We start from the raw sequence: 25,433 nt of genomic DNA on the forward strand, positions 1-25,433 counted from the left end.
CAGTAAAGGCCTGGTTGAAGAGCCAAGCTTTCACTTGCTTTCTGAAGTATATTTTGATGTAGTTGATAATATGTTGGCTTTTAGGTAACTGAAAATCCACTTATACAGATGAATTTAGCAAACCTATCCTGTAACTCCTGTGTACATTCCATCACAGCTTTTGAGAATATGTTTCTCATTCTTTAAGAATCCGAGGGATCAGATAAGTAATTCACAGCAGCAGTAAATTGGGGTTTAATGACACAGCAACCCCTAGGCCACACTGTACCAAACACACACTTAAAAATGCTTGAAACAGCAGGTAAAGGTACAGAAGTTAGCCACAATTAACACTCACTAAAATCAACACTCACATTTCTGTTATAGTACTTTAAAACCTCACTCCAGTAAGGCAGAAAAGCACCATCACCCAAGAAGATTCTCTCCTGCCTGTAAAACTATCCAAAGAGGGGATGCGTTCATCAGGTGTGTGGAAAGAAATATTAAGGGAAGAAGAGATAAAAGGAGTAAACAGTCAGGAGAGACTTGCTTGAGCTGGTGGGACGATGCACATAGTATCTGGCGTGTTCTATGTGCATGTCATGAAGCTTGGTTAATGAAGAGATCTATGTGGCCAGTAGAACAGGGAAGAAGGAAGGGAAGAGTAGAACTCATTGGGGAGGGGGGGGGGGGGGCATTGAGGTGGACGATGCTGACTCCACAGTAGAAAAGCATTTTTGTAAAAATAACAATATCCAGAAGTCATATTTCTCATCCACTAGCTTCAAAAGAAAGACTTGAATCATCTCTTATATATACAATTCATTCTAATGCATGTTAGATCACTAGCTTATACTCTTCTCAATATAAACAGAAAATGTGTGTTATGCTCTTGAAAGTTTAAATATAGTCCATATTTTGCCAGTGGAGTCAACAGTACATGCAGGAAGAGCGTCGACAGTACCTGCTTTGGTTTGACTGGGATTTTTTTCTCTTTTGACCATAACAGTTTTCATTGGCATTTTCTGCTCACCTACAAAGAAATTACAACATGAATAAATATTTCAGAGAGCTGAATGGTGAAATGGTTAACACAGGTCTGTGACAGGCAATGACTTGCATTGTGGACTGAGCTTGAAATAAAAATTAAACAGTCTTATCAGCAAAGATAAAGCTGAGGGAATGATTAACCAGAAATCAGATAATGAGTCTGATTGCAGAATGGCTTCAGAGTGAGGGGCACAAATGGAAATACTTCCCTGGCTAAAATGCATCACGAATAGCCTGTAAATGCATGGGTGGCTTGCAAAGCAGGCGTGAAACACACTCATTGCAAAATTCTACTAAAGTGTATGTTTTGGCCTGCCAGTGTTTTCTTCTTCCCTTAAGCTTCCAGCTAAGCCACAACTGGCTCCTACTGGGGCAATGGATTGTGAACCTTCTTTTGTAACCACCTAGGGATTTCCATCTTGCCTCCTCCACCAATTTTAAAACTTCTCCCATATAGCCCACCAATCACTGCAAGAATCCTCAACTATAGGCCACAGACAACAGCTGGAAAGAGCTTCAACAGAAACTCCAGTAATTTGGAATATGAGGACAGCGCCGGGCAGATTTTTACGGTCTGTGTCCCGCAAATGACAAGATGGATTTGGTTAGGCTGGAGTGGGCTTTGAAGGCAACTCCAGTAGTTGGAGCATAAGGACAGAGCCGGGTGGACTTCTACGGTCTATGTCTCAGAAACACCAAAGAAAGACCATAGTCAAGTATATAATATCACGTTCATTGTTGATTTAATCGTGAATTGATAATGAATGTGACTGTTGGGCAGACTGGATGGACCGTTCAGGTCTTTATCTGCTGTCACTTACTATGTTACTCTGATAATCTTTTGAGACTTCTGGTCATTACACATAGGCAACATCAACTGCTAGAAATATATCTAATTCATTATTTTAAAATACTGTACCTGTAAAGAAGATGCCTTAATTAGATCAGACTTTAAACTCTTTCATAGTCCTATCACACAGACTCTGTTTTCTTTTATTTATTGATTTCAAGGTAAGTTTATCTTTCTTGCGATCATTTCGTATGCTTAGTGAACTTTTCACTCTCTGTTCCCCAACCTTTTGTTTATAGTCTGTAAGCAGAAGCATACAGGCTGGACAGGAGGCAGTTCTGTGGCACATTTTTCTGGCACCTTCTGTGGAAAATTATCCTGTAATGCATTGTCAGGACAATTCTATGACAGGCTGCCGGTAGTTACGAAAATTTTGTATGTTTAAGTACTGAGACAAAGGTCATTAGATGCCAGTGGCATAGCTAGACCTGCTATTTTGGATGGGCCCAATGTTAAATTAGGTGGGCCTTTCCACCCTCCCTATAGATATATAAAATACAGTTTTTAAAAAATATCATCCCCTCAGCCCTCCATCTCCTGCCCATAGGCCGGCAGCTGTTCCTCTCTCTAACCCCTCCCCCTCGTTCCTACCCAGTGTATTTTGGCGGCATCCCCAACAACCGCAGCAACTTATTTTTCGCTGTCTGCATGGCCCCAAGGCTTTCCCTTCACTGCATCCCACTCTTGATGACATCACTTCCTGTTTCTTCACTGGTGGGATACACTGAAGGGAAAGTCTGAGGGGCCACATAGGCAGCAAACGTGAATTGCTGAGGACACCACTGAGGTATAGAGGGAGTGACAGATATCGGGTGGGCAGAGTAGAGGAGAGAGGGGAGTAAGGCACCATCCCCATTTGTGGGCCTGTGCTCACCCAGGCCTACCTGTAGCTCGCCACTGTTAGATGCATAATTGTACTGCACACTATTCTATAAAGTAGCACGTAAGTGCATTGGAAGGGAGTGCACACATAGGCGGAGCATGGGAGGGGCATGGACATGTCCTCAACTTGCATACATAACTTATAGAATACCATGGAGTAATTAGGCACGCCCATGTATGCCTACCTGTTGCAATATGGGCACACCAATTGAGGTGTACACTAGTATTCTGTAATAGCATCTTGATGCACTGATGGTGTTATAGAATTGGCAATTAGCGTGTGACACTGGCACACTTAATGAGGGGCCATGAATTACCCCCTTTATGCTCTTTCGGAAGAGCTGTAAACAAGGGAAGGTGTATAAATAGGCTGGGAAACCACAAAACACTCCAAGTTAGGGCTGGTGCAAGGGTAGTGAGCATCATAGGTGGACCTTCAGGCTTATGCCGCACCCCACCTCTACTACATATCATTTCTATAGTGCAACTAGATGTACACAGCACTGTACACAAAGACAAGAGCCAGTCCCTGCTCAACAGAGCTTACAATCTATTTAAGATAGATAAACAGGACAAATAAGGGATTAGGGGTTTCATTTATAATAGGAATGATTAAAACAATGTGGGTATTAAACAGATAAAGGGTTACGAGTTAAAAGCAGCCTCAAAAAGATGGGCTTTCAGCCTGGAGTTGAATAGAGCCAGAGACAGAGCATGACGTACTGACTTAGGAAGTCTATTCGAGACATACAGCACAGCAAGATAGAAGGAATGAAGAGATACAGAGGAGATGAGAATACACTTGTAAATCAGAATGAGAAGCTTGAACTGTACACGGAAACAGATAGGGAGCCACTGGAGTGATCTGACATGAGGGGTTATATAAGTGTAACAACACTGGCAGAAGATAAGTCATGCAGGAGAATTTTGAACAGATTGAAGGGGAGAGAGATGGTTTAGTGGAGACCTGTGAGGAGCAGGTTGCAGTAGTCTAAGCAGGAGGTTTTAGTAGTGTGTTCAGAAAGAAATGGATACATTTTATTATAGAGAAAGACACAACATGTTTTACCAGTGTGTTGGATACGTGAAGAGAAACGGAAGGAAGAGACAAAGATGACTGTTAGGTTACGAGCTGAGGAGACAGGAAAGATGGCAATGTTATCCACAGAACTGGAGAACGGGGAAGAGGAGAGATGGGTTTAGAGGGAAAGATAAGAAGCTCAGTTTTGACCATGTTCAGTTTCAGATGGTAGACAGGCATTCAGACAGCCATGTGAGACAAGCAGGCTGAAACTTAGGTCTGGATTCCTGGTGAAATTTCTGTAGATCTGGAAGTCTTCAGTATAAAGATGGTACTGAAAACCATGAGAAGAGATCAAAGAAGGGAATAAAAACTGTTTTCTAAGGACAGCCAACTGAGTGCTGTGCCATTCACTCATTTCACTTTTTGAGAACTGGAGGACCCCTGATGCAGGTAATTGTGTCGAAACTTGGCAAAGTTGGGACAATATTATAATAAACTTTGATTGGTGATACTTCTGTGCTACTCTTTCTTCTTCTGACCACCGTCGCTCCCATAGTTGCTACATGAGGTCTCTTCCTTTTGCATTGGTTAAGCAGTCCTGCTCTAGATTTCTTTTGGACATATTTAAATAAACCCTTACAAGTAGAATGGGACTTGTAATGGAAAGAGAAACACCTATTCACAATACTTTTAAGAAAGGAACATAAATGACAGGTTATCCAAGAAAACCAAAGGTGAATAATGAAACTTACAATGCTCAGTACTGGGCCTTATGTCTTCAGTGGGGGTAAGAAATGTTGTTCCTGTGAAGCAATTAGAATGCATTTACTGGTGAGTTTTGTATTCAAAGGAGGAAGATGTTATTAGAAAAATGCATTAAACATTCTTACTGATTCAGTACATAGTCAGTGGAATCTATGTTAACTTCCTGTGTCTTCCCCTCCCTCCATCACCCTGAATGTGCCAGATTTTGTCCTTCATCTGCCCTCCCTAGGACTGCATATCAGGTCTGAGGCCTAGGATTCGTGTCACCTCTCGTTTAGACTACTGCAATCTGCTTCTTGCTGGCCTCCCACTTAGTCACATCTCCCCTCTCCAATCGGTTCAAAACTCTGCTGCCCGTCTCGTCTTCCGCCAGGGTCGCTTTACTCATACTACCCCTCTCCTCAAGTCGCTTCACTGGTTCCCTATCCATTTTCGCATCCTGTTCAAACTTCTACTAACCTATAAATGTACTCACTCTGCTGCTCCCCAGTCTCTCTCCACACTCGTCCTTCCCTACACCCCTTCCCGTGCACTCCGCTCCATGGATAAATCCTTCTTATCTGTTCCCTTCTCCACTACTGCCAACTCCAGACTTTGTGCCTTCTGTCTCGCTGCACTCTATGCCTGGAATAAACTTCCTGAGCCCCTTCGTCTTGCCCCATCCTTGGCCACCTTTAAATCTAGACTGAAAGCCCACCTCTTTAACATTGCTTTTGACTCGTAACCACTTGTAACCACTCGCCTCCACCTACCCTCCTCTCCTCCTTCCTGTACACATTAATTGATTTGATTTGCTTTTTGTCTATTAGATTGTAAGCTCTTTGAGCAGGGACTGTCTTTCTTCTATGTTTGTGCAGTGCTGCGTAGCTCGTTCCAAAAGTACAAAGACTAGGGTCACTCAAGGAAGTTACATGGAAATACTTTTAAAAGAAAGAAGACAAAATATTTTTTCACTCAAAAAATAGTTAAGCTCTGGAACTCTTTGCTGGAGGATGTAGTAACAGTGGCTAGGGTATCTGGGTTTTAAAAAGGTTTGGACACTTTCCTGGAGGAAAAGTTCATAGTCTGCTAATGAGATAGACATGGGAAAGCCACTGCTTGCCTGGGATTGGTAGCATGGAATGTTGCTACTATTTGGGGTTCTGGAATCTTGCTATTCTTTGGGATTCTGGAATGTTGCTACTAATTGGGTTTCTGCCAGGTACTTGTGTCCTGGATTGGCCAGTATTGCAATTCTTGTGTTGTATTGCTATTTTAACTTTGTATGTTTGGTTGTAAGCTGCAGATTATACATGTTTTAAATAAAAACATAAAAGTATGTAAACTGGCATTATGCACCCTTGTGCCTAGATGTTTCGGGAAGCTGAGTATGAGTGGAGATGGGTGAAGGTGTAATGTAAGTACATATTTCATAAAATACACATGTACATGTATCGCATACAGTAGTGATTCCCAAACTGGGTTTCTCAAACTCTTTTCAGGGTTTCCTCAAGAAACTAGATTATAGAATCTGCTTGTATAAAGATACATATTTGGCACGCGTAGGTCATTAACGCCCGGTTACCGCGTGAGTCTTTACTGCTAGGTCAATGGCTGGCAGTAAGGGCTCAGACCCAAAATGGACAGGCGGCAATTTTCATTTTGCCGCATGTCCATTTTCAGCAAAAATTTTAAAAAGGCCTTTGTCACAGGCGCGCTGAAAAATGGATTGCCACGCGCCCAAAACCCGCGCCTACACTACCGCAAGCCATTTTTCAGTGCACCTTTGTAAAAGTACCTTTTAATGCCCTTAGCTAAAGGGAAGATAAAAGGAGCATAATTTATAGTCCTTCTACTCCTAGAGGAAGCTGAAAATTCAAAGTGGGACAATAAATGTTCAGGGCAGCCACCATTAAGGATGCGATATAAAGTGCAGGAGAATTTGAACAGAATCCTGGCCTCAACTGGTAGCCAGTGAAGCTCCATATAAAATTTGATCATGTTTACACACAAAAAAAATCAATTTAGCAGCAGTATTTTGGTTTGTCTGCAATCGGAGGATTTATCTAGGAGCACTGAGATATATCAATTGCAATAATCTAACTTTGACAAAAAAAATGAGGGCAGTGTATGCAAATCTAATTCATGCATATTCATTGGGGATATACTAAAAATCAGAATGGCTAGTTGTGTCCCACTGACTGGGTTGAGAACCTCTGCTCTAGACTCCACTCAATAAGCCATATCTTTGCAAGACACTCTCCTTACACACTAACCATGCACTCGGATGTTCTGTAGGATGAAATAGAGATACTCTCCGCACACGCCGGCTGCATCTATGAACTCCTCCTTGGACATGCTACACAGCTGCAGGCCACAGATGTTAAACTGGGAGAACGGGATGCAGTTGGCGTCCAATTTATACTGGTCACAGCAGAACTGGAGCCATTCACAGACATGGTGTTTAGTCCAGTGCTCTGGAGGAATTGAGGTCCAAAGTGGGTCAGAACCTGCAAGAAATATGTAAATTAATTTATTGGGACACACTATTTATGTTCAACACTTGCTTACCAAGTCCTGCATCTACATCAGTGGTTGAAAATCTAGTCCTCCTGAATCACAAAGAAAATGATGATTATTATTGCAATTCACTCTATCAAGGAATCAGAGGCAAAGACCTCAGACAGTTACAATTAATCCAAAATACAACTCTTAAACTTATAGGGCATATACATTGGTTACTCATTCTGAACTGAATTAAGTAAAAGTTTCTCCTTCTTGTTTTTAAAACCTTGCTCTCTGAGGAACCATCATGTCTCTCCCGCTACTTGACTTGCTATGTTCCCCATCAAACGCTTAGGTCCCTCAATCAAAATCGTTTTTTTTACACCTACCCATAAAGAAATCATTCATGAACATACAAGGGATTCCATTTTCTCTGTCCAGGGCCCCTTTATCTGGAATTCCTTGCTCACACATCTTCGCCTTCAAACTTAAACTGATTTGAAAACATTTCTATTTCAAGATGCATACATTTAAATTACACCCTTCTAAACCCGTAAGTAATCTACGGAAGACAGAGATAACATCTCTTGTACATTCCCCCCACCCTTAACTTTCCTATCTATAATTGTAGTTCTGCCCTTTCTTCCTCACTGTGTTGTTACGTTTTATTTGTTTATTTATTTGTTACATTTGTATCCCACATTTTCCCACCCATTTGTAGGTTCAATGTGGCTTACATAATTCCGGAGAGGTAGTTATGGACCCCGGGGTAAGCAGTTAGAAAGTGTGAAATATAGTAAAATAGATCAATTAAGGACCGTCCCAAGCAGATCGCAAGGGGTAAGATCCTGCGGCAGGGGATTTGGTGTTGTTCATTTCCTATTTTCAGTGCTGTCTTTCAATTTTTGGTGACTATGTTGGATCTGTGAGGTATGCCTTTCTGAAAATGTGAGTCTTCAGGTTTTTTCTGAAGTTTAGAAGAATGTTCATGGTTTTCAAGTCTTTTGGTAGTGCGTTCCAGAACTGGGTGCATATGTAGGAGAAACCGGACGCATATGTTGATTTGTATTTCAGACTTTTACACCTTGGGAAGTGAAGGTTTAGGTATGTCCTTGCTGATTCAGTTGTGTTTCTAGTAGGTAGATCGATCAGTTCAGTCATATAACCTGGAGCTAGGCCATGGATGATTTTATACACCATAGTGCAAATCTTGAAGGATATGCGTTCTTTTATAGGTAGCCAGTGTAGTTTTTCACGAAGGGGTTTCGCGCTTTCAAATCGTGTTTTGCCGTAGATGAGTCTGGCTGCCGTGTTCTGAGCAGATTGGAGTTTTCTTAGGATTTGTTCTTTGCACCTGCGTATATTCCGTTGCAGTAATCAACATGGGATAATACCATTGTTTGAACTATGGTACGAAATGTTTCAGTCGGGAAATATTGTCTTATGCGTTTAAGTTTCCACATTGTGTGGAACATTTTCTTTGTAGTGATTGCAGCTTGAGTCTCTAGCGATAGGTTGCTATCTATGGTAATACTGAGGATTTTCAGATTATTTGAAATTGGGAGAGTATAGTCCCGGGTGATTATGGTTGAGGGGTGGTTTGTGCAATGTTGGGAAGATAGTATGAGGCAGTGTGTTTTTTCTTTGTTGAGTTTTAATTTAAATGCCGTCGCCCAGGAATTCATGGTGTTCATGCTGTTTGTGATTTCGTTAGCAATTTCCGATGGATTCGATCTGTAAGGTATTAAAATAGTGACGTTGTCTGCGTATAGAAAGGGGTTTAGGCCTTGATTAGATAGGGACTTAGCAAGTGTGGTCATCATTAAATTAAATAGGATGGGTGAGAGAGGTGATCCTTGTGGTATTCCACATTCAGTTTTCCAAGGTGGTGAGATATTATCGTTCGACTTTACTTGGTATGATCTTGTTGTTAAGAATCCCTCGATCCATTTGAGTATATTCCCTCCAATTTCTATCTTGTCGAGTAGGAGCAGAAGGCTGTTTTTACCTATTGCTATTTCCCCCTTGAATTTGGCAAGGAGTGTAATTAGTACAGTTTCTGTGCTGTGGAGGGGTCTGAACCCAGATTGTGATTCACGTAATATTGAGAATTTATGGATGTATTCTGTGAGATGTTTTGCTACTATGCCTTCCATTAGTTTGGTCGTCAGTGGGATGGATGCTACTGGACGATAATTGGTGATTACCTCTTTCTTTATCTTGGGGTCTTTTGGTAATGGTGTAAGTACGATGTTGCTTTTAGCCTTGGGAAATAGACCTTGCTGGAACATGATGTTTATGTGGGATGTAAGATCTGTAATGAATCGTTGAGGGGGCATGTTCATTAAGTAGTTGGGGCATGCGTCCAGTGAGCAGAAAGTCGAGGACAACTTTCTGGTCGCTTGTGCAACTGTGATCTGGGAGAAATTTAACCAAGTGCGATCTGTTGGGTATTCTCCTAAGTATGGGTCTAGTTCATCGATGAAAGTTTTGAAGTTAGTGTCATCCTGGGGAATGGTGCTACATAAGTTCACAATTTTTTCTTTGAAGTATTTGCCAATTTTGTCTGCTGGTGGGGTGCCCATGTTTGATAATGCCACTGATCCAGTGTCAAGTAACTTGTCCAGTAGTTTGTATAGTTTCTTCATGTCTTTGAAATCAGTGCCTACCTGTGTCTTAAAGTAGTTCCATTTGAATTGTTTTATCTCATGTTTGTATTTTTTATGTGATTCTTTCCACATGTTTAGGTTTTGTGTGTTTTTATTTTTTCTCCACGCTCGTTCAAGTCTTCTGGATATTGTTTTTAGTTTTTTCAGTTCGTCGTTGAACCATGGGGTCTTGTGTTTGCATGAGGTTTTTGTTTGAATGGGGGCTATTTTGTTAAGGACGAAGTTACATCTTTCTTCCCATTCCGTAAGGTAGTTTGTAGAGTTAGTTGGAGCAGACCAAATGCCATCATATATTGATTGCCAGAATATTTTCACATCCACATGGTCTCTGGTGCTATGTGATGTGCGTTCACTTGTTTGGTGATAACCTTTCTTTAGCCATTGTGGAATCATGTTAAGTTTAAAGTGATCAGACCATGGTGTTTCTAAACAGTTGTGTTCTATTATTTTGAAGTTTCGGTCAGTGGTGAATTTGTGTGCGATTATGTCAAGTGTGTGACCTTTTATATGTGTTGCCTTTAATTGTGCCCATTTGAAATCCCATAGTTGTAGGAAATCCTTACAGTTGCATGCACCGTTTGAGTTCGGGTCTTCTAAGTGGAGGTTGATATCTCCTATGACCATCACATTTGAGCTTGATGTACATGTGGTTGATATGAACTCCATGAAGTTTGTTTGGGCTTCATTCCAATTGCCTGGGAGTCTGTAGAATATGACGCAGTACAAGTGGTCGAGAAGTGTTGAATCCTGATTGAGGCAATTTCAAGTACAGGTGTTATTGACTCAGCGATGGTTTCGATGGTGAAGTGTGATCTGTGAATTAGGGCGATGCCTCCACCCCTTTTACCTTTTCTGGTCCAGTGTATGATTTTGTAACCATGGGGGCATAGGTGCAGTATAATGGGATCTTTTTGGTCTTGGATCCAAGTTTCATTGATGAAAAGTAGATCAAGAGCTTCAGTCGTGATCCAGTCTGTTAGTGTTTCTGTTTTATTTACTGCAGATCTGGCATTGATGTATCCCACTTGGATTGTATGATGAGGTTCTTCTATGTGTGGGGTTGTGTTGATTTTTATTAGTTGTCGTTTATTCTTAGGTTTGGGTTTGTTTGTATTCTTTTTTGTAGTTTGTAGAGTGTGTTCGTACATTGTTGGTTCCAAGGAGTATTTTTATGGTGTTCATTTTGGATTCTTCTGTAATGTTACGAGTGTCTGTGGCTGTGGTGTATCTTGTGGTGTCTACGCTTGCAGTCAGGACACAAGTTGGTTAAGTTTAAGCGATGTTAACATGTACAGTCCAGCGCTGTAAATTGGTTCAGGCAGTAACGCTGTAGGTATTGTTTGTTGAGCTGCTTCTCTCTATCTGGGTTTTTATTTTATTTTATTTATTATTATTGTTTATTTATTTATTTATTATTTATTATTTGTTAATTTTTATATTTTATTTATTTATTTATTTTTGAGAAGAGTATATATGTGTAGGTATTTGGGGTTTGTGCTATTTGTGTGAGTTATCAAGTGTCTCTTTTATCTGATTTTGTTTCAGATATTGCTTCTCTGTTTCTCCTTCTTATTGATTTCCTGAATGAGGCTGGTGTTGGTGTGTAAATATTGTGTTATTTTTGTAGTTGAGTACTGGGTCTTGAAGGGTTCTACAGCTGGGAGAGGAAATGTTTGTATACTCTTCCCTGGTGTTGGCCTTTCCTTTTGCCAGTGAGGAGCCCACTGCCTGGTTAGTGGTTTGTGGTCACGTCTAAACTTGTGTCCTCTCTCTCCTTCTACTGGATTCCCCTCCTGCTCAGCTCATGGTAATTCGGTCCCAACAAAACTGGGGAGCTGTGGATCCTCCTTTCAGTGTTGTGGTCCAATGTACCCTTATCTCCCGCTAACTCACCGGCCTTGGGCTGTGTTAGGCCGCGTGGAATTTTAACATTTGCCGTCCCCGCTGCTGGTTTCTCCCCCAGTCAGTGTGTGTGTGTGTGTGGGGGGGGGGGGGGGGGGGCCCTCCTAACAAAAAATGGCTGGAATCGGTAGTCGGGTGCTGCGTGTCTCCTCTCTTTTCGAGTTCCACTTCAGGGCCTCACCTCAAAAAATTCTGGTACTGTGCTCATTCCTTCGGGGTTGCAACTCCCACCCACTGCTGGACGCAGGCTGTGTCGGGCCGCGCTGACCTGTGGCCTTGCAGCGATCACTCCTCCAGCTGGTGTTCCCTTGTTGGAAGGTAACCGTCTCTTTGTCTGGGCGTTAGGTTCGGCTTGAACCCCAGGCCTCTCTTTTTGCCTGGGTGACTGGCTGGACTGGCGCTACGGTCCATGTGGCCTTCCCTTGCCCCTGTGGGTCACCCTCCGTCGGCTCCGGCGGTTCACCGATTCCAAGTGGATGCGATCCTGAACCTCCGTTCCTGGGCCACCCACTCCGAGGGGCCCCTCCTGCTGAGGTAGGTGAGTCTTAACCTCAGGGGTCTCAGGAATTGGGTCCGCTCGGTCGGTGGTTAGGAGCTATCTGTAGGTGCATCCAGCCTGGGCCGCCACATTCATAATTCCCTTTCACACTCCCTTTCCAATGATTTTTTTTTAGATTGTAAACTGTCTAGATGGCATGCCTGTAGAGCGGTATAGAAAGAACCAAATAAAATTGAAAACCATGCAAGGTATCCTCACTGCAGAGCCAGTGTATCTACATACTGTCCCCTGGATTCTATATAATGTGCCTAGAGATCCACGCCAAAATCTAAGCGTATTCTTTAACAACATACATAACTTAATTGGCTTAACAAGCTAATTAGTGTTGATAACTGCACTAAACAAGCAATAATGAACACTAATTGGCAATAATTAGAATTTACATGCACAACTCGCTAAGTGTATTCTGTAACGCAGTGCGCCTAACTTCTAACATGTGTAGGCATAAAGAGTCATGGTTATGGGTGGGGAAATGGGCATTTAGTGGGTGTTCTAAAATTTACATGCACAGTTATTTAATAAGGCCCAGTGCACCTAAATCTATGCGCCGGGATTTACACCATGATTTTGTTGGTATAAATGGGCATGCATAGTTTTAGGCACTGGGATATCAACTAATCATATTCTATATACCGCACCTAAATCTAGGCACCACTTATAGAATACGCTTAGGTGGAAATGTTTTCTGCGCAGAGTTTTTAGGCACCATATATAGAATCCCCCCCCCCCGTATGTCTCATAACTATTCATAGTGGATGTTCGAAATGCCAGACCCACTGGTGACTTGTGAGCATTGGAGTTAGAGACCACTAATTTTGCAAGATCGATTTTGATGTACTTCACAGACCTAAAAGCAAATTCTTGATTTGCTCTCTCAACACCAGATGGGTTGTGCAGACTGCAAAGAACTTCTACTTTCTGGTATCCATTTTTATAGTATCTGCAGGCACTTGTAAACTTTGCATTAATTTTCAAACAGAAGGCCCGTGCATACTTTGACTTTGAAAGATGCAAAATGAAAAATCAATAATGAAATGTACCATAATGAGGATGTATCAACATACAACGATGACTACAAATCCTGTTACATGAGCCAAAGTATAAATATATTCATCAAAAAACATCTATATAGAATAAGGTAGCTCTCCTATTAGCCAATAACAACAGCAATTTGCTATAACTGTTGTGTTTCCAATATGGCTGAATTTTATCACTGAGCTGCCCTTGTGCAACTCTCACATGTGAAAGTTCAAAGTGAAACTCAATGTCTTCTTTTCTGTGGGGACTTTACTGACCACAGCAAAATGTGCACAATGTTGCAATTCCCACGCTACCCCCACCCCTGGGAATGTCTTCATAAAATGTGTGTACATATATGCATATCCTTTCAAAAGGTGTCTTCTTTTAGCTACACACAGAGTGTGCTATTTTTAAAGAGCCTATTTCTGTAAGAAAATTGGTTTCTATCTTCTTTTGTCATAATCGACAGATATGGTGAAGGACAAATTACTGCTTGAAACCCAGTCAGGTTTAGGTTTTGACTGTTTGCTCTCTAACCGTGAAAGGGGTAATGGTGCACATGGAAGCATGTGGTAAAATGAAAATACGAAATGAAACATGATTTCATTTTTTTGTGTTGGAAATGGAAGAAAATAAAACAATGAATTTCTTTTTTGTTTCCATGCCATTTGAAAATGACAGCACATCCCTGGCAGTGTGTTCTCCATTACTAACAGGGTAATCAGCAGCAGAGCACTGATGTCACAAAGCCTTCCCCGTTGTTACATAGGGGGCTTTGTGATATTTCTGATCACTCTACTGTCACTGGCTGAGAATGGATGTTCCCAGTCATAATATAGGGTTAGCCAACTCAAACTAGCATTCAAATGGGAATTTTATCTGGCCAATCTCAAATCTGGACTGAAAAGAGATTTTTCCCCCCACAAAAATGGCAGGATAGTTCTAAGTAACAGATTTTCACATTTATAATTTATTACAAATTTATTTCTTATTATTTGATTATATGCATAGTTAACTGCAAATTGTTTGTAAGTTCTATAGCTAAGTATGCCATTTTTAGTACCAGTAAATCTTGTAACATAGTAACAAAGTAGATGGTGGCAGATAAAGACCTGTACAGTCCATCCAGTCTGCCCAACAAGATAAACTCATAATATAGGGTATGACACGTATACTTGAGCTTGATTTGCCCTTGCCAGTTTCAGGGCACAGACCGTAGAAGTCTGCATATCACTGGTCTTGTTTCCCAGTTATGGAAGCTGAATCTGTCCAGCCACGATCAGGGTATGGACTGTAGAAGTCTGCCGAGCACTGGCTTCACTTCCCAATTACTGGTGTTGCCATCTAATCACCATCACCACTAAGCTTTTTTGGTTCCACGCTTTCTATATAGGATTCCTTTGTGTTTATCCCACACATTTTTGAATTCCATTACCATTTTCATCTCCACCACCTCCCGCAGGCGAGTATTCAAGGTATCTACCACCCTCTCTGTGAAAAAGTACGTCTGTATCACCCAGGGGATTAGCCAGACTTTGGCAGGAGGGGGGTCCAGAGCCCGAGGTGAGGGGGCACATTTTAGCCCCCCCCCCCCGGTGCCGCCGACCCTCCCGCCACTTTTTACCACCCTGGTGCCACCGCCACCACTTTTGACCCTCCCCCTGTTGCCGCTGACCCTCCCCTTTTGACCCCCCTTCCCGCCGCTGCTGTCCCTCCCCTGCCGCCGCCGCCGTCAGGTACATGTGCTGGCAGGGGTCCCCAATCCCCGCCAGCCAAAGTCCTCTTCAGCCTGGTCTCCGGGCCGGCGCTTTGCTGCAGCTGATCTGGAAGGATTCTGTTCTCAGTGAGTCGTCCTGACATCCTGCACGTTTCGGGTCATTAAGTCTCTCTATATACATCTTGTGATGCAAACCTCCTACCATGTTCCCGATATGGCGTCCATGTTTCACCCCTCCAGGCATCTTCAGGAGATCTATATTTCTTCTAGTTTTGTTCTCCTGAAGACGCCCGGAGGGGTGAGACATAGAAGCCATGTCGGGAACATTTGGAAAAATCGACATTTGAAGAATCAGAGAACATTGGAATTATATCCCATTTAGAGATGGGGCAAACACAGTTTTAACATCACGAGCACGGGGAAGATCAGAGGAACGGGACCCTCATAAACTATATAACATCTAACAGCCAGGAAAGACACTAAGAACACAGCCTGAAGTTAAGTACATTTGTTCAAGATCCAAAATTATATGTAATATATAGCTAGATGGCACAATGATCTATTGAACTTTAACAACTATAAAAGAGAGGAGGATTTAGGCAGGACCCAGTGCAATGATGGTGGCACAGTGCACTACATAAAAAGAGGGGCTCCGGTCAAAAATGGAGTAATGCACTTATCTGAGCACTCAGATAATTTAATAAAAACTGTTATTTAAAAAAATTGCTATTAAAAATTTTTTTTTGTAAAATTTTATATTGTACAATAGATTACTATGATTGAAGACATGGCTACCACACCTCTCTACTTATGACTGAAGATAAATTAATACAAGACTAAGAAACCGAATGGAAGTATACCCTATCTGTAATTAGCAGTGATTACATTTTAACTGCCAGACCTTTTACTATTCTTTTAATTTTTGATTAGAGCATTTGAAGATTTGCTGTAAATCTTGCGGCCAGGTATCTGTCTTTCTCTCTCACAAAGTTACATAAAAATCTGCTTGCTTTCAACTTAGAAGCTCTTCCATAACCCTGACTTCTCCATGATAAATATCATATTCCTCAGCATTATAAAGACCACAATGTACCGTTTCCATGGGACAGTTCTTGTGAGGCGAAGAAGGTATATTCTCTGTTTTGCTTTGGTAGTGGAAAGCATTAAATGACATTTGGCAATTCGACACACCCTGGAGACCATGAAAATGCTGGTGTGTCTGAATGCTTCAGTCGCATAAGGTTGGTCAGCTGCTGGTAGTCAGGCTGCATCTCAACCTTCAAATGTCCTTTTCATTTACTACCCCTATAAGTAAACTCTGCCTCTCTAATAGTTTTTCTAGACCAAGATACTAGTTGGATTTAGCTCATGCCTTTTCCATAGTATCTCAAGACAATTTACATTCAGGTGTTGTATGTATTTCCTTGGACCCTGGTGACTTACAATCTAACAGATCAGTATTTTAGACCCTGATATTCAGTGCCTGCCCTTTAGCAATGAAACAGATTTAGGGACTGATATTCAGACTGTGGGAGTGAGACCGGCTAACTCCCAGTCGGCAGTGAGCCTGGATATTCAATGCTGGGTCATTTCCACTGACTGGCATTGAATATCTGGTTCATTTTTGGCTGGTTTAGACTTAACAGATTTAGCAGATCTAGTATTTTATGTCTATGTTTTAATGAGTGTTTGTAGTAATGTTTTAATTGTGTTTTTGCTATATAATTTAGCTTTGTTTGTTCCTTGTATACCGCTTTGTTTCTAAGCAGTATAGAAATTCGGAAAATAAATGAACAAATAACATTAGACTGAGACTGGAATGAGAACCTGACCACACACCTGTCTGATGATCAAAGGTGGGAGGATATTCATCACAGTTTATCAATTCTGTCCAGGTCATCAAAGGGTCACAGAACTGTGTGGCAGGCAGGAAGGAGCTGTGAGTGAATGAGTCTAGCATTCCCTTGAAAAAGTAAAAGATGATAGTGAGACATGGAACATCAAAGGGTGTAACAATCAAGCTGAAGAAATCCCCAAGACCAGACGGTTACCATGTATTCATAGAAGCATGAGATTCCGGGGGGGGGGGGGGGGGGGGGGGGGGGGGGGGGGGGGGGGGAGAATACTTACATCAAAAAAGGTGAAAGTTGGACTATAGAACATAGAGCCATGACATACCCTTGTCCCTTTTATGAAAATTCTTGATAACCAACAGGATTCTTTTGTTCCCAAACTAATAGCATTTAGAGCTGGGCTTGTCTCCATTTAACCCATAGCCTCCTCTTTCCCTTTCACCCTTCAGTTCTCACCCCCTTCCCTTGCCCCGATCACAAACAACACAACTCACAATAAGTACGGGAATAACATAGGCTGCAGCCTTGTTTAATGGATATAACAAATTTCAAATGTACGAAAGTAGAAAAGATAACCTTCACCTGAGCTAAAACTGTTCTAACCTTTGACCTTTTAGTGCCCCGTGGTGACAGCAAGGGCAAGTGCAAGGCATGGTCCTCCATGCCCTACCTATTCCAGGTCACCTGATCCACCAGCTCTTTGAGCTTCAGTTATGCACTCATCACCTGATGAGCTGAAGCCCCCTAGCTCAGGAGACCCCACCCCAAGTTGCGACAGGATCTGCCTGAACCCTAGTCCTAAATCTGCAACCCCCTTTTTCCTTTGGTGTCTCCATACCACAAGAGAAGGTGAGTAGGTGAAGCCGTCTCCGAGGAGCAGGAAACGACTCTGCTACCCAGAGACAGATCCTTTAAATGAGTTCCCTTGGTGCCCATCCCTCAAGCTCCTGCTCCAGTCACTGAGTGTACACAAGGTGGAAAAACAACTTTTTAAAGTATGTCTCTCTATCCTTTGCAAGTTCAGCCTCTTTGCCCTCCCCTTTTTCCCCTCCCCATAACCAGGACCCTTCCTTAACTTTAGGCTAAAGAAGTAGGGAATAACAAATGTAATGCAGTATATACTAGAGTTGAAGTATAACCTAATACTATGATATGCAAAACTCGTGAACAATTTTAACAAAAATAGTGCTTCTTTTGTGCTGTGGAGAGGCAGGAATCACAAATTAAAATTACAGAGAAGGAAGGCTAAGTGGATTTTTGATCTCAACACATTAGAACCTAATGGATTAAATAGTTCCATAGATTGGCACATTTTTTATTAATTTACATTTAAGACCTCATCATGAGCACCTCTAATTGAAAGGTATATTTAAATCAGCTGTTCAGCCGATGACGCTAAGGCGCCATCTTAGATTTCAAGCGCTTTCATTGAAAGTATGTGCATCCATGGTTTTCTCATTTTTGTGCTAATTTTTCTTCTGTTCAGCATATTTTTCATAATATGTTTATTTAGACTCCCAGCATTGCGATTTAGCACTCCGTTCCTGAAGAAGCCTTGTTTCCGGGGTGAAACGGTGGCCCCAGTCGAACATTAATACAAGAGTGCTGCACACGGCAATGTAAAGTTAAGTGAAACTTTTCCTTTTTGATGCTGTTGACTGATTCACAGAAGAAACACATTTGTGGCTTATTTCAACATTTAAGACTAAAAACACACTCTCTTGCTTTGTGGAGTTTTTATGCCCAATGATAGAATCCGAGCATGTGTTACAGATTAAATCATTTGCTTGTAATCATGCTCAAAACCTCAGGCTTGCTGCTTACGTTTTCTGAGGGCTTTTCTCCACAGCACAAAAGAAGCACTATTTTTGTTAAAAATTTTCGCTAAAGAAGTAGGCCCTGGGTGGTTTTGCCCAGCCCAAGGTTAGGATCACCCTGTGATACTAGCTTTTGGGCTCTTATTTCCTGTGTAGAGTTAGTCATATGAATCATAAGAGCCAGCTCTGTGGGTGCCAGTGGGGGCTCAGCACCCCAGTATTAAGCAAACGTCTTTGAAATGTTGGCACCTATGATGAAAACCAGATTCTGCTACGAACTCCTTCTATGACATTCCCTGGCTCCCAGCTGTGGATTAATGAAGGAGCATCACACATGCACTTTTTAATTTTGCATTGAGAGCACTTTAGTGAAAACAGTACAGATTCCCTTGAGAAATTTGACAAAACTGGAGCAATAGACAAGGAAGTTTGACATGACAGTTTTCTCAGGACAGAACATGTTTCCGGTGAAGACTCCTACGCAGTTAGAGTCCCGTAAACACAGATAGAGTGGATGATTCATTGTCAGTATGTAAATCATGTTATATCATAGTTGTTGCTTTACATAAATATAATGTATCAACCAATGGTGTACAAATGCAGACACCAGAAGGTTTATTACATTTTGCATATTGACCTTCAATGTTGGAGCCTGCCCCTGGATTTCCACATGCAGTTTAATTGAATAACGAACCAATTAGCGCTGATAATTGTGTACGAATAATCATTTATCAACGTTAATTGGCAACAATTACAGTTTACACATGCATCTTGCTAGGCATATTCTATAAAGATGCGTGTGTAAATTCTAGTGCGCAGATCTAAAAAGAGGGCATGGGTGGGGCATGGGCATTCCAAGAATTTATGTGCACTGTTACAAAATACGCCTGGTCCGTGCTTAAGGATTCACATCAGGTTTCAGTTAGTATAAATCGGGCGTAGCCAGACTTTGGCAGGAGGGGACACATTTTAACCCCCCCTGGCACCGCTGACCCCCCCGCCATTTTGACCCCCCTGCCACCGCCGCCGCCACCACCAACAGCTTTGACCCCCCCTGCTGACGACCCTCTCGACCCCCCTTTAGCCGCCAACCCTCCCCCGCCACTGCCATCGCCGTCGGCTACCTTTGCTGGCAGGGGACCCCAACCCCCGCCAGCCAAGGTCCTCTTCTTCCGGCGCAAGGCTTCGTTCTGTTTCTGCGAGTCTGACGTGCAGGACGTCAGACTCACAGAAACAGAACGAAGCCTTGCGCCGGAAGAAGAGGACCTCAGCTGGCAGGGGTTGGGGTCCCCCGCCAGCAAAGGTAGCCAATGGCGGCGGTGGTGGGGGCGGCGGGAGGGGGGGTCGAGAGGGTTGTCGGCAGGGGGGTCCAGGGCCAAATCTACGGGGAGCCCAGGCCCCCACGTAGCTACACCACTGGTATAAATCCTCGTGCCTAAAAGTTAGGCACGGTTCCTGGCACTAAGTGCTATAAAACATATGGCAGCCAACTCAGAGCACCATGTACTGTATACAATAGGGCTTAGTGCTTATTTTTTTCAGCACTGATTTTTCGGTGCCATAAATAGTCCTTGGTGCATAACACAAGCCTTTTACTGGGAGATATTCAATTTTTGCAATACTGTGTTTTCTTTTCTGAGGCCCCTTTCCCTCCAATGTGTGATACAGTAGTTCATTTTTATTACAAAGCGAGTGGGCAGTAGCCATGACCTTAAGAATCAGGTGCTTTTTGTTTATTACATTCTAGTGAGTCGGTTTCACTTTATCATTACTGCTAAAACCCTTCTAAGATTTTCAGGGGCCCTTTTATTAAGGTGCATAGGCACCTACATGCATCCAACGTGCGTCAAATTGGCACTACCGCCCGGCTACCACATACCAGAGGTGGTAATTCCATTTTGGAGCGCACCAAAAATACGTGGTAGAAAATATTTTCTATTTTCTACCACGTGGTACTTACCTGGCAGTAATTGGCAGTTTCCGTTTGTTGAACGCTTACTGTCTGGTTATCATGAGAGACCTTGGATGGCGGTAAGGTCTCAGGCCAAAAATGGACATGTGCTGGTTTTAATTTGCCGCACGTCCATTTTCCAGCAGGAAAAAAGCGCAGGGCAGTTTTAAGCGCATCTTAGTAAAAGGGCCCCTCAGCTCTCTATTCCATGTACTTGGAGTTAAAGTATGGAACTCTTTACCTATTGCCATCAGAACAGAAAACAGCTTACCTTAGCTTCCGGAAGAGGTTAAAAACTTTTCTCTTCCCAAAGATTGCTTCACAGCAGTCCATTAACTTCTACCTCCTAGTATGATCCATCATCCTTTCTTATAATGTTTTTGGTCTCATGCATTACACCAATGGGTTCTAATTGTTCTCATACCTCACACTAACATTATCGGCTTTTGTCTCACCTAGAATGTAAACCACACTGAACCCTGGAAAGGGGAATATTAGCAGTATACAAGAATTGATTTGATTTTGATTTGATTCTACAGTGGAAGAAGGACACTGGATTGGCAATAATCCCTAATTAACAAGAGGCCCTTTATTTTACTAAAAACACAATCACAATGTATTTGCATTCAGCGTGGAAACTGATAAGGGCGCCAATATTGTGAAGGAAAATGGCATCTATCAATAGAATGATTCAATATCCATAACACCTGAATCTTCAGATCACCACTACAGTCTGAGCCCCACTGCACAAAGTTCACAGGGAAAAAGAAAAGTGTTCCATATAGAATGAGAAAGTAAAATGGCAGATTATCGTAAACAAGGAGTACAAATCAACAGCAAAAGAATTTGTACTCGGCACAGCATGGTGATGGGTCTGTGAGGTCTTAAAGTACAAGTGTACAAACATTAATACAAGGAGATGCAGTAGAGTCACAGGAACCCATTGAAAATATAAAAGCAGCATTTTGCAGGGAATAATAAAGTTCTGTGGATCATAGTATGAGATTGGAATAGTATAGAGAGAAGTAATACATTTCTTCACTAAAAGGGGGATGACACAGGGCTCATAAGGTAAGTGGTAAGTCTTTCAAGCCTTATTTGATTTGTCATGTATGCTGGCTCAGTTGGTTAATTGCAGTGTATTTGTTTGATTAGTATTTAAGGGGCACAATTGAACTAAGCACAAAGTAGCACATTATTGCACCCAAAACATCACAATATTAAGTGAGCGACCCAGAGTGCTATGTTTCACCCATTAGTGGTCTTGAGTGACTACCACATGGGTGATTAAATCTCTGAGGGCACTCCTCTTATTATATTATTAAAATAAATGATTAGATTTAATACATTTTCCTGGTTATGTTTGTTCTATTGACTTTCTTTACCAGTGAAGGGATTTTTTTGTTTTGAGTTTTACCTGGTAGGATCCCACAAATTAGATAGATCCATGCAGCCTACCATTTAGGAATAAGCAGTGGATTTCATAAAGTCTACTTTAATAATGGATTACGACATTTTCTTCCAGGAATTTGTCCAAACCTTTTTTAAACCCAGCTACCCTCACAGCTTTTACCACATCTCTGGCCAATTAATTTCAGAGCTAAATTGTGCCTTATGCTTCCCATGGGTTCAAGCCAAGATGGGATTAATTTTCTTATATAAACAGTGGCCAGATAAACAAAAATGCATTAAATTGGAGAAAATATTCTTCGTTAGAATTTGATATCCTAATAGTTGGAATAGCCCTTGGAGTATGTTTTGAAACATTCCCTCAGTTTTTGGCTTTTAGAACAATATACTTCTGGTGCTTTCCAACAGCATTTACCGTATGACTTAAATGATATCATTTTCTGTTTTCACTGTGTCTGTTGGATGAATCCATCTCCATAGCAATCCACCCCCCCTTCACTCTCCTAATCCCTGAATTTCCTCTTCTACAGTGAACCTTCAGACCCAGCCAATCCTATGTCTACAAGATTTATCTGTAACCATACTTAAACTCTTCTCATGCTGGAAAACAAAATCTCATTTGAGATCTTTCTGTTGAATCACCTCAGGTTTTTCAATGCCTTTCCTCTCGATGGATGGTACTATTATTGATAAATTTTAATGTGTTCTTTTCTCAGGTGTGGATGCACGACCCCCTGAGTTTTTAAAAGGAAACTCTATAAAGTACCCTGGGCCTACAAACAGCATGAACACTTTACATATTAACCTGCAGGGTTGGGCTTTACCACAAAAAAGCAAATAACAAGCTGGGGAAAATTCACTATTTCTTGGATAAACAGTATAAAATGTTTTGTACTTTTTTGGGATCTTGCCAGGTATATTGTGACCTGGATTGGCTACTGTTGGAAACAGGATGCTGGGCTTGATGGACCTTTGTTCTTTCCCAGTATGGCAATACTTATGTACTTATGTAATACAGAGGGACAACAGTGCAAGGGGGAGAGGTATTAAACCTTTGTGTTAGTTTTCATTGATGCAAAAATAACTTCAGTTTCTCATTTCAAATAGTGACAGATGTTCATCCATAAATCCAGAACAATTTAAGCAAAAGATTAATTAAACATCACTGAGTCTATAAGTGATATGCCGGCAAATGGACAGAAAAAATGATGAAATCAGTATTGACAATGTCACAGTCCTGTTGTATCAAATGTAAATGAAATAAGGATACATCACACTGTAAAAACACAATTTGAAACTACTTATTTTCCCTGATGATGTGTATTTACCCCTACTTGGTTTTCCTTGGTGATTCTTGCTCTGGATAAAGTTGTTCATAGTAACACAATAACATGATAAATGATGACAGATAACGACCAGTATAGTCCATTTAATTGCCCAGTAAGGTGACTAGAGTGGTATCTGCCACCCCCTGTGGATTTCCCTATGCCTCTGTTTAGGGTTGTTCTTTATGATCAGTACTGATTTTCAGCCAGGTCATGCTAAGCACTAGGTTACAAATCCAGACCTTTTGGAACCTGTCTTTCACCCCCCCCCCCCCACCCCTCCAGATGGAACCTCCCAACCAGGCTGGCCCCAACCTGGTACTCTGTCCCCCCCCCCCTTTGGAAAATGATCACCGTTTAAGATAATACAGCAGTAGATAAGAAATAAACAGAGAAGGTAGGTGACAAGAGATATTTGCCGTTTCCATTGTCCTCAGTGGCTGCCAGTACTGAAATGCTACAAAGGCGGCAGAGCCTCATAAATAGGAACAGCAGGCCACAGAAACCAGCAGTCCTTTGATCTGTGCCTAACACCCCATAACAAACAAGCCCCATGTGCTTACGTGCTGATGGATGGATGCTACTCCCTGGCAATGCAGCCTTGTTCCAGTTCTGAGGTGAGGACTGAACCTGGAAGCAGTGCAGTGTGGCAACAGAGAGACCTACAATAGTGTCATATATACATTGAACAGTTTTTTTTTTGTCTTACTACAGACAGGTTTGTTTTGTTTTTCAGGTTCTTAGGCACACACCCTTTTCTGTGACACAAGGCACCAGCTTCTTAAAGGGGAATGCAATCGCCTGTCTGGCGGCATTCTTAGGTCATGCTGGACAACTGACGGGAAGGTGTTTAAGATGGGTGTAAGAGTGGATGGGGCTGTCCCAGAAGTGTTTCCTTTAAGCAATTGTATTCCATTGTGCAATAAAACGTTACAGGGAGCAAGAGATTAGGGCATGCAAGTACTTCCTGAGAACTGTACGCTTCTTTATCTGCCTCCTGTTGACAAGGAGACACACCAGCCGGCCCAGCAAAGACAGACAAAACTGTGCAGAGGGTTGCTGTCTGTTTCTCAAGATATGGTTACGGGTCTGCTATAAGAATTAAGTAGAACTAGGCCATCAAAAATCTTTCCATATTTCAAGAAGTAGCTTTGAGATCATTTTGAATCAAAAGTTAATTACTATTGCAGAAGTTTACTTAGTGCATCTTTTGCTGGAGGAACAAATGTACATTGAAGTCTGAGGGCTGCCAGAGGTCAGTGGAAAGCCAAATGTTATATGGGTATTTGCGGAAGATATTAATGATACCTCACTGGTATCACATTCTCCTAGAAGATCTTTCTTCTCTGATTTTGAAACACTCTCTGTCATGAAATTTCCCGTGCTCCGTCCTTCACAGACCATGAAAAGTCCAGATCATCAAATCCTTGCTTATGCAATTAATATAGTCAGGGAATTCAGTTTATTATTGCAGTGTATTTTACCATAAGAGAAATGGAGGAGCAAAAGAGTGGAACAGCATCCTCCCCCCCCCCCCCCCCCCATTCCACAGGATCTGTTACAAGGCTGCTTATGATTGGGAGCTTCTATGCAACAAGGTTTAAAAAAGAAGCAACGGAAGATTAAGGCTTCATTCTCTACACCCATTTCTTTCATTCCCAGCCTCCAGCAATCTTCTACCCCTCAGTAGCATGGCTTTCACTTCTCACTCACACATACACACTTTCTCTTCCTCCTCCTCCTCCTTACCCAAGTGAATTTATTTTATTTTTGTTACATTTGTACCCCGTGCTTTCCCACTCATGGCAGGCTCAATGCGGCTTACATGGGGCAATGGAGGGTTAAGTGCCTTGCCCAGAGTCACAAAGAGCTGCCTGTGCCTGAAGTGGGAATTGAACTCAGTTCCTCAGTTCCCCAGAACCAAAGTCCACCACCCTAACCCTAACCACTAGGCCACTCCTCCACTCCTCCAATGTCTCAAACATCAGCCTTTCTCCACTCACTAATGCACAATGTGTATTGAATGAGGCATGCGGCTGAGCACTGGCGAGAGCAAGGAATGGTGGACCACTGGCAGGAGAACAGAAATGCCAAGTTACAGTTCCACTTGGCCAGTCCTGGTTTTGAACTTACATCCCAAAGCAGTGTGGGATTTGTAGTGCCAGATCCTGCCCAT

The 25,433-nt window shown here is 42.0% G+C and overlaps 1 protein-coding gene across 1 annotated transcript in view; it reads right to left on the reverse strand.

Moving 5' to 3' along the window:
• The window catches only part of ELF5 (E74 like ETS transcription factor 5), a 30,086-nt gene extending 6,169 nt beyond the window's left edge, over positions 1–23,917 (reverse strand). Inside the window, exons 1-5 of the mRNA XM_030200787.1 lie at positions 23,821–23,917; positions 16,741–16,864; positions 6,806–7,039; positions 4,538–4,588; positions 944–1,012 (exon numbers count right to left, since the gene is read on the reverse strand). Coding sequence (XP_030056647.1) covers positions 944–1,012; positions 4,538–4,588; positions 6,806–7,039; positions 16,741–16,861 — 475 coding nt within the window. The 5' untranslated portion in view covers positions 16,862–16,864; positions 23,821–23,917. The remainder of the gene's footprint in view (positions 1–943; positions 1,013–4,537; positions 4,589–6,805; positions 7,040–16,740; positions 16,865–23,820) is intronic.
• Positions 23,918–25,433: the final 1,516 nt, after the last annotated feature.

This window comes from Microcaecilia unicolor, chromosome 4 (genome assembly GCF_901765095.1).
Source record: "Microcaecilia unicolor chromosome 4, aMicUni1.1, whole genome shotgun sequence".
NCBI classification, from domain to species: domain Eukaryota; kingdom Metazoa; phylum Chordata; class Amphibia; order Gymnophiona; family Siphonopidae; genus Microcaecilia; species Microcaecilia unicolor.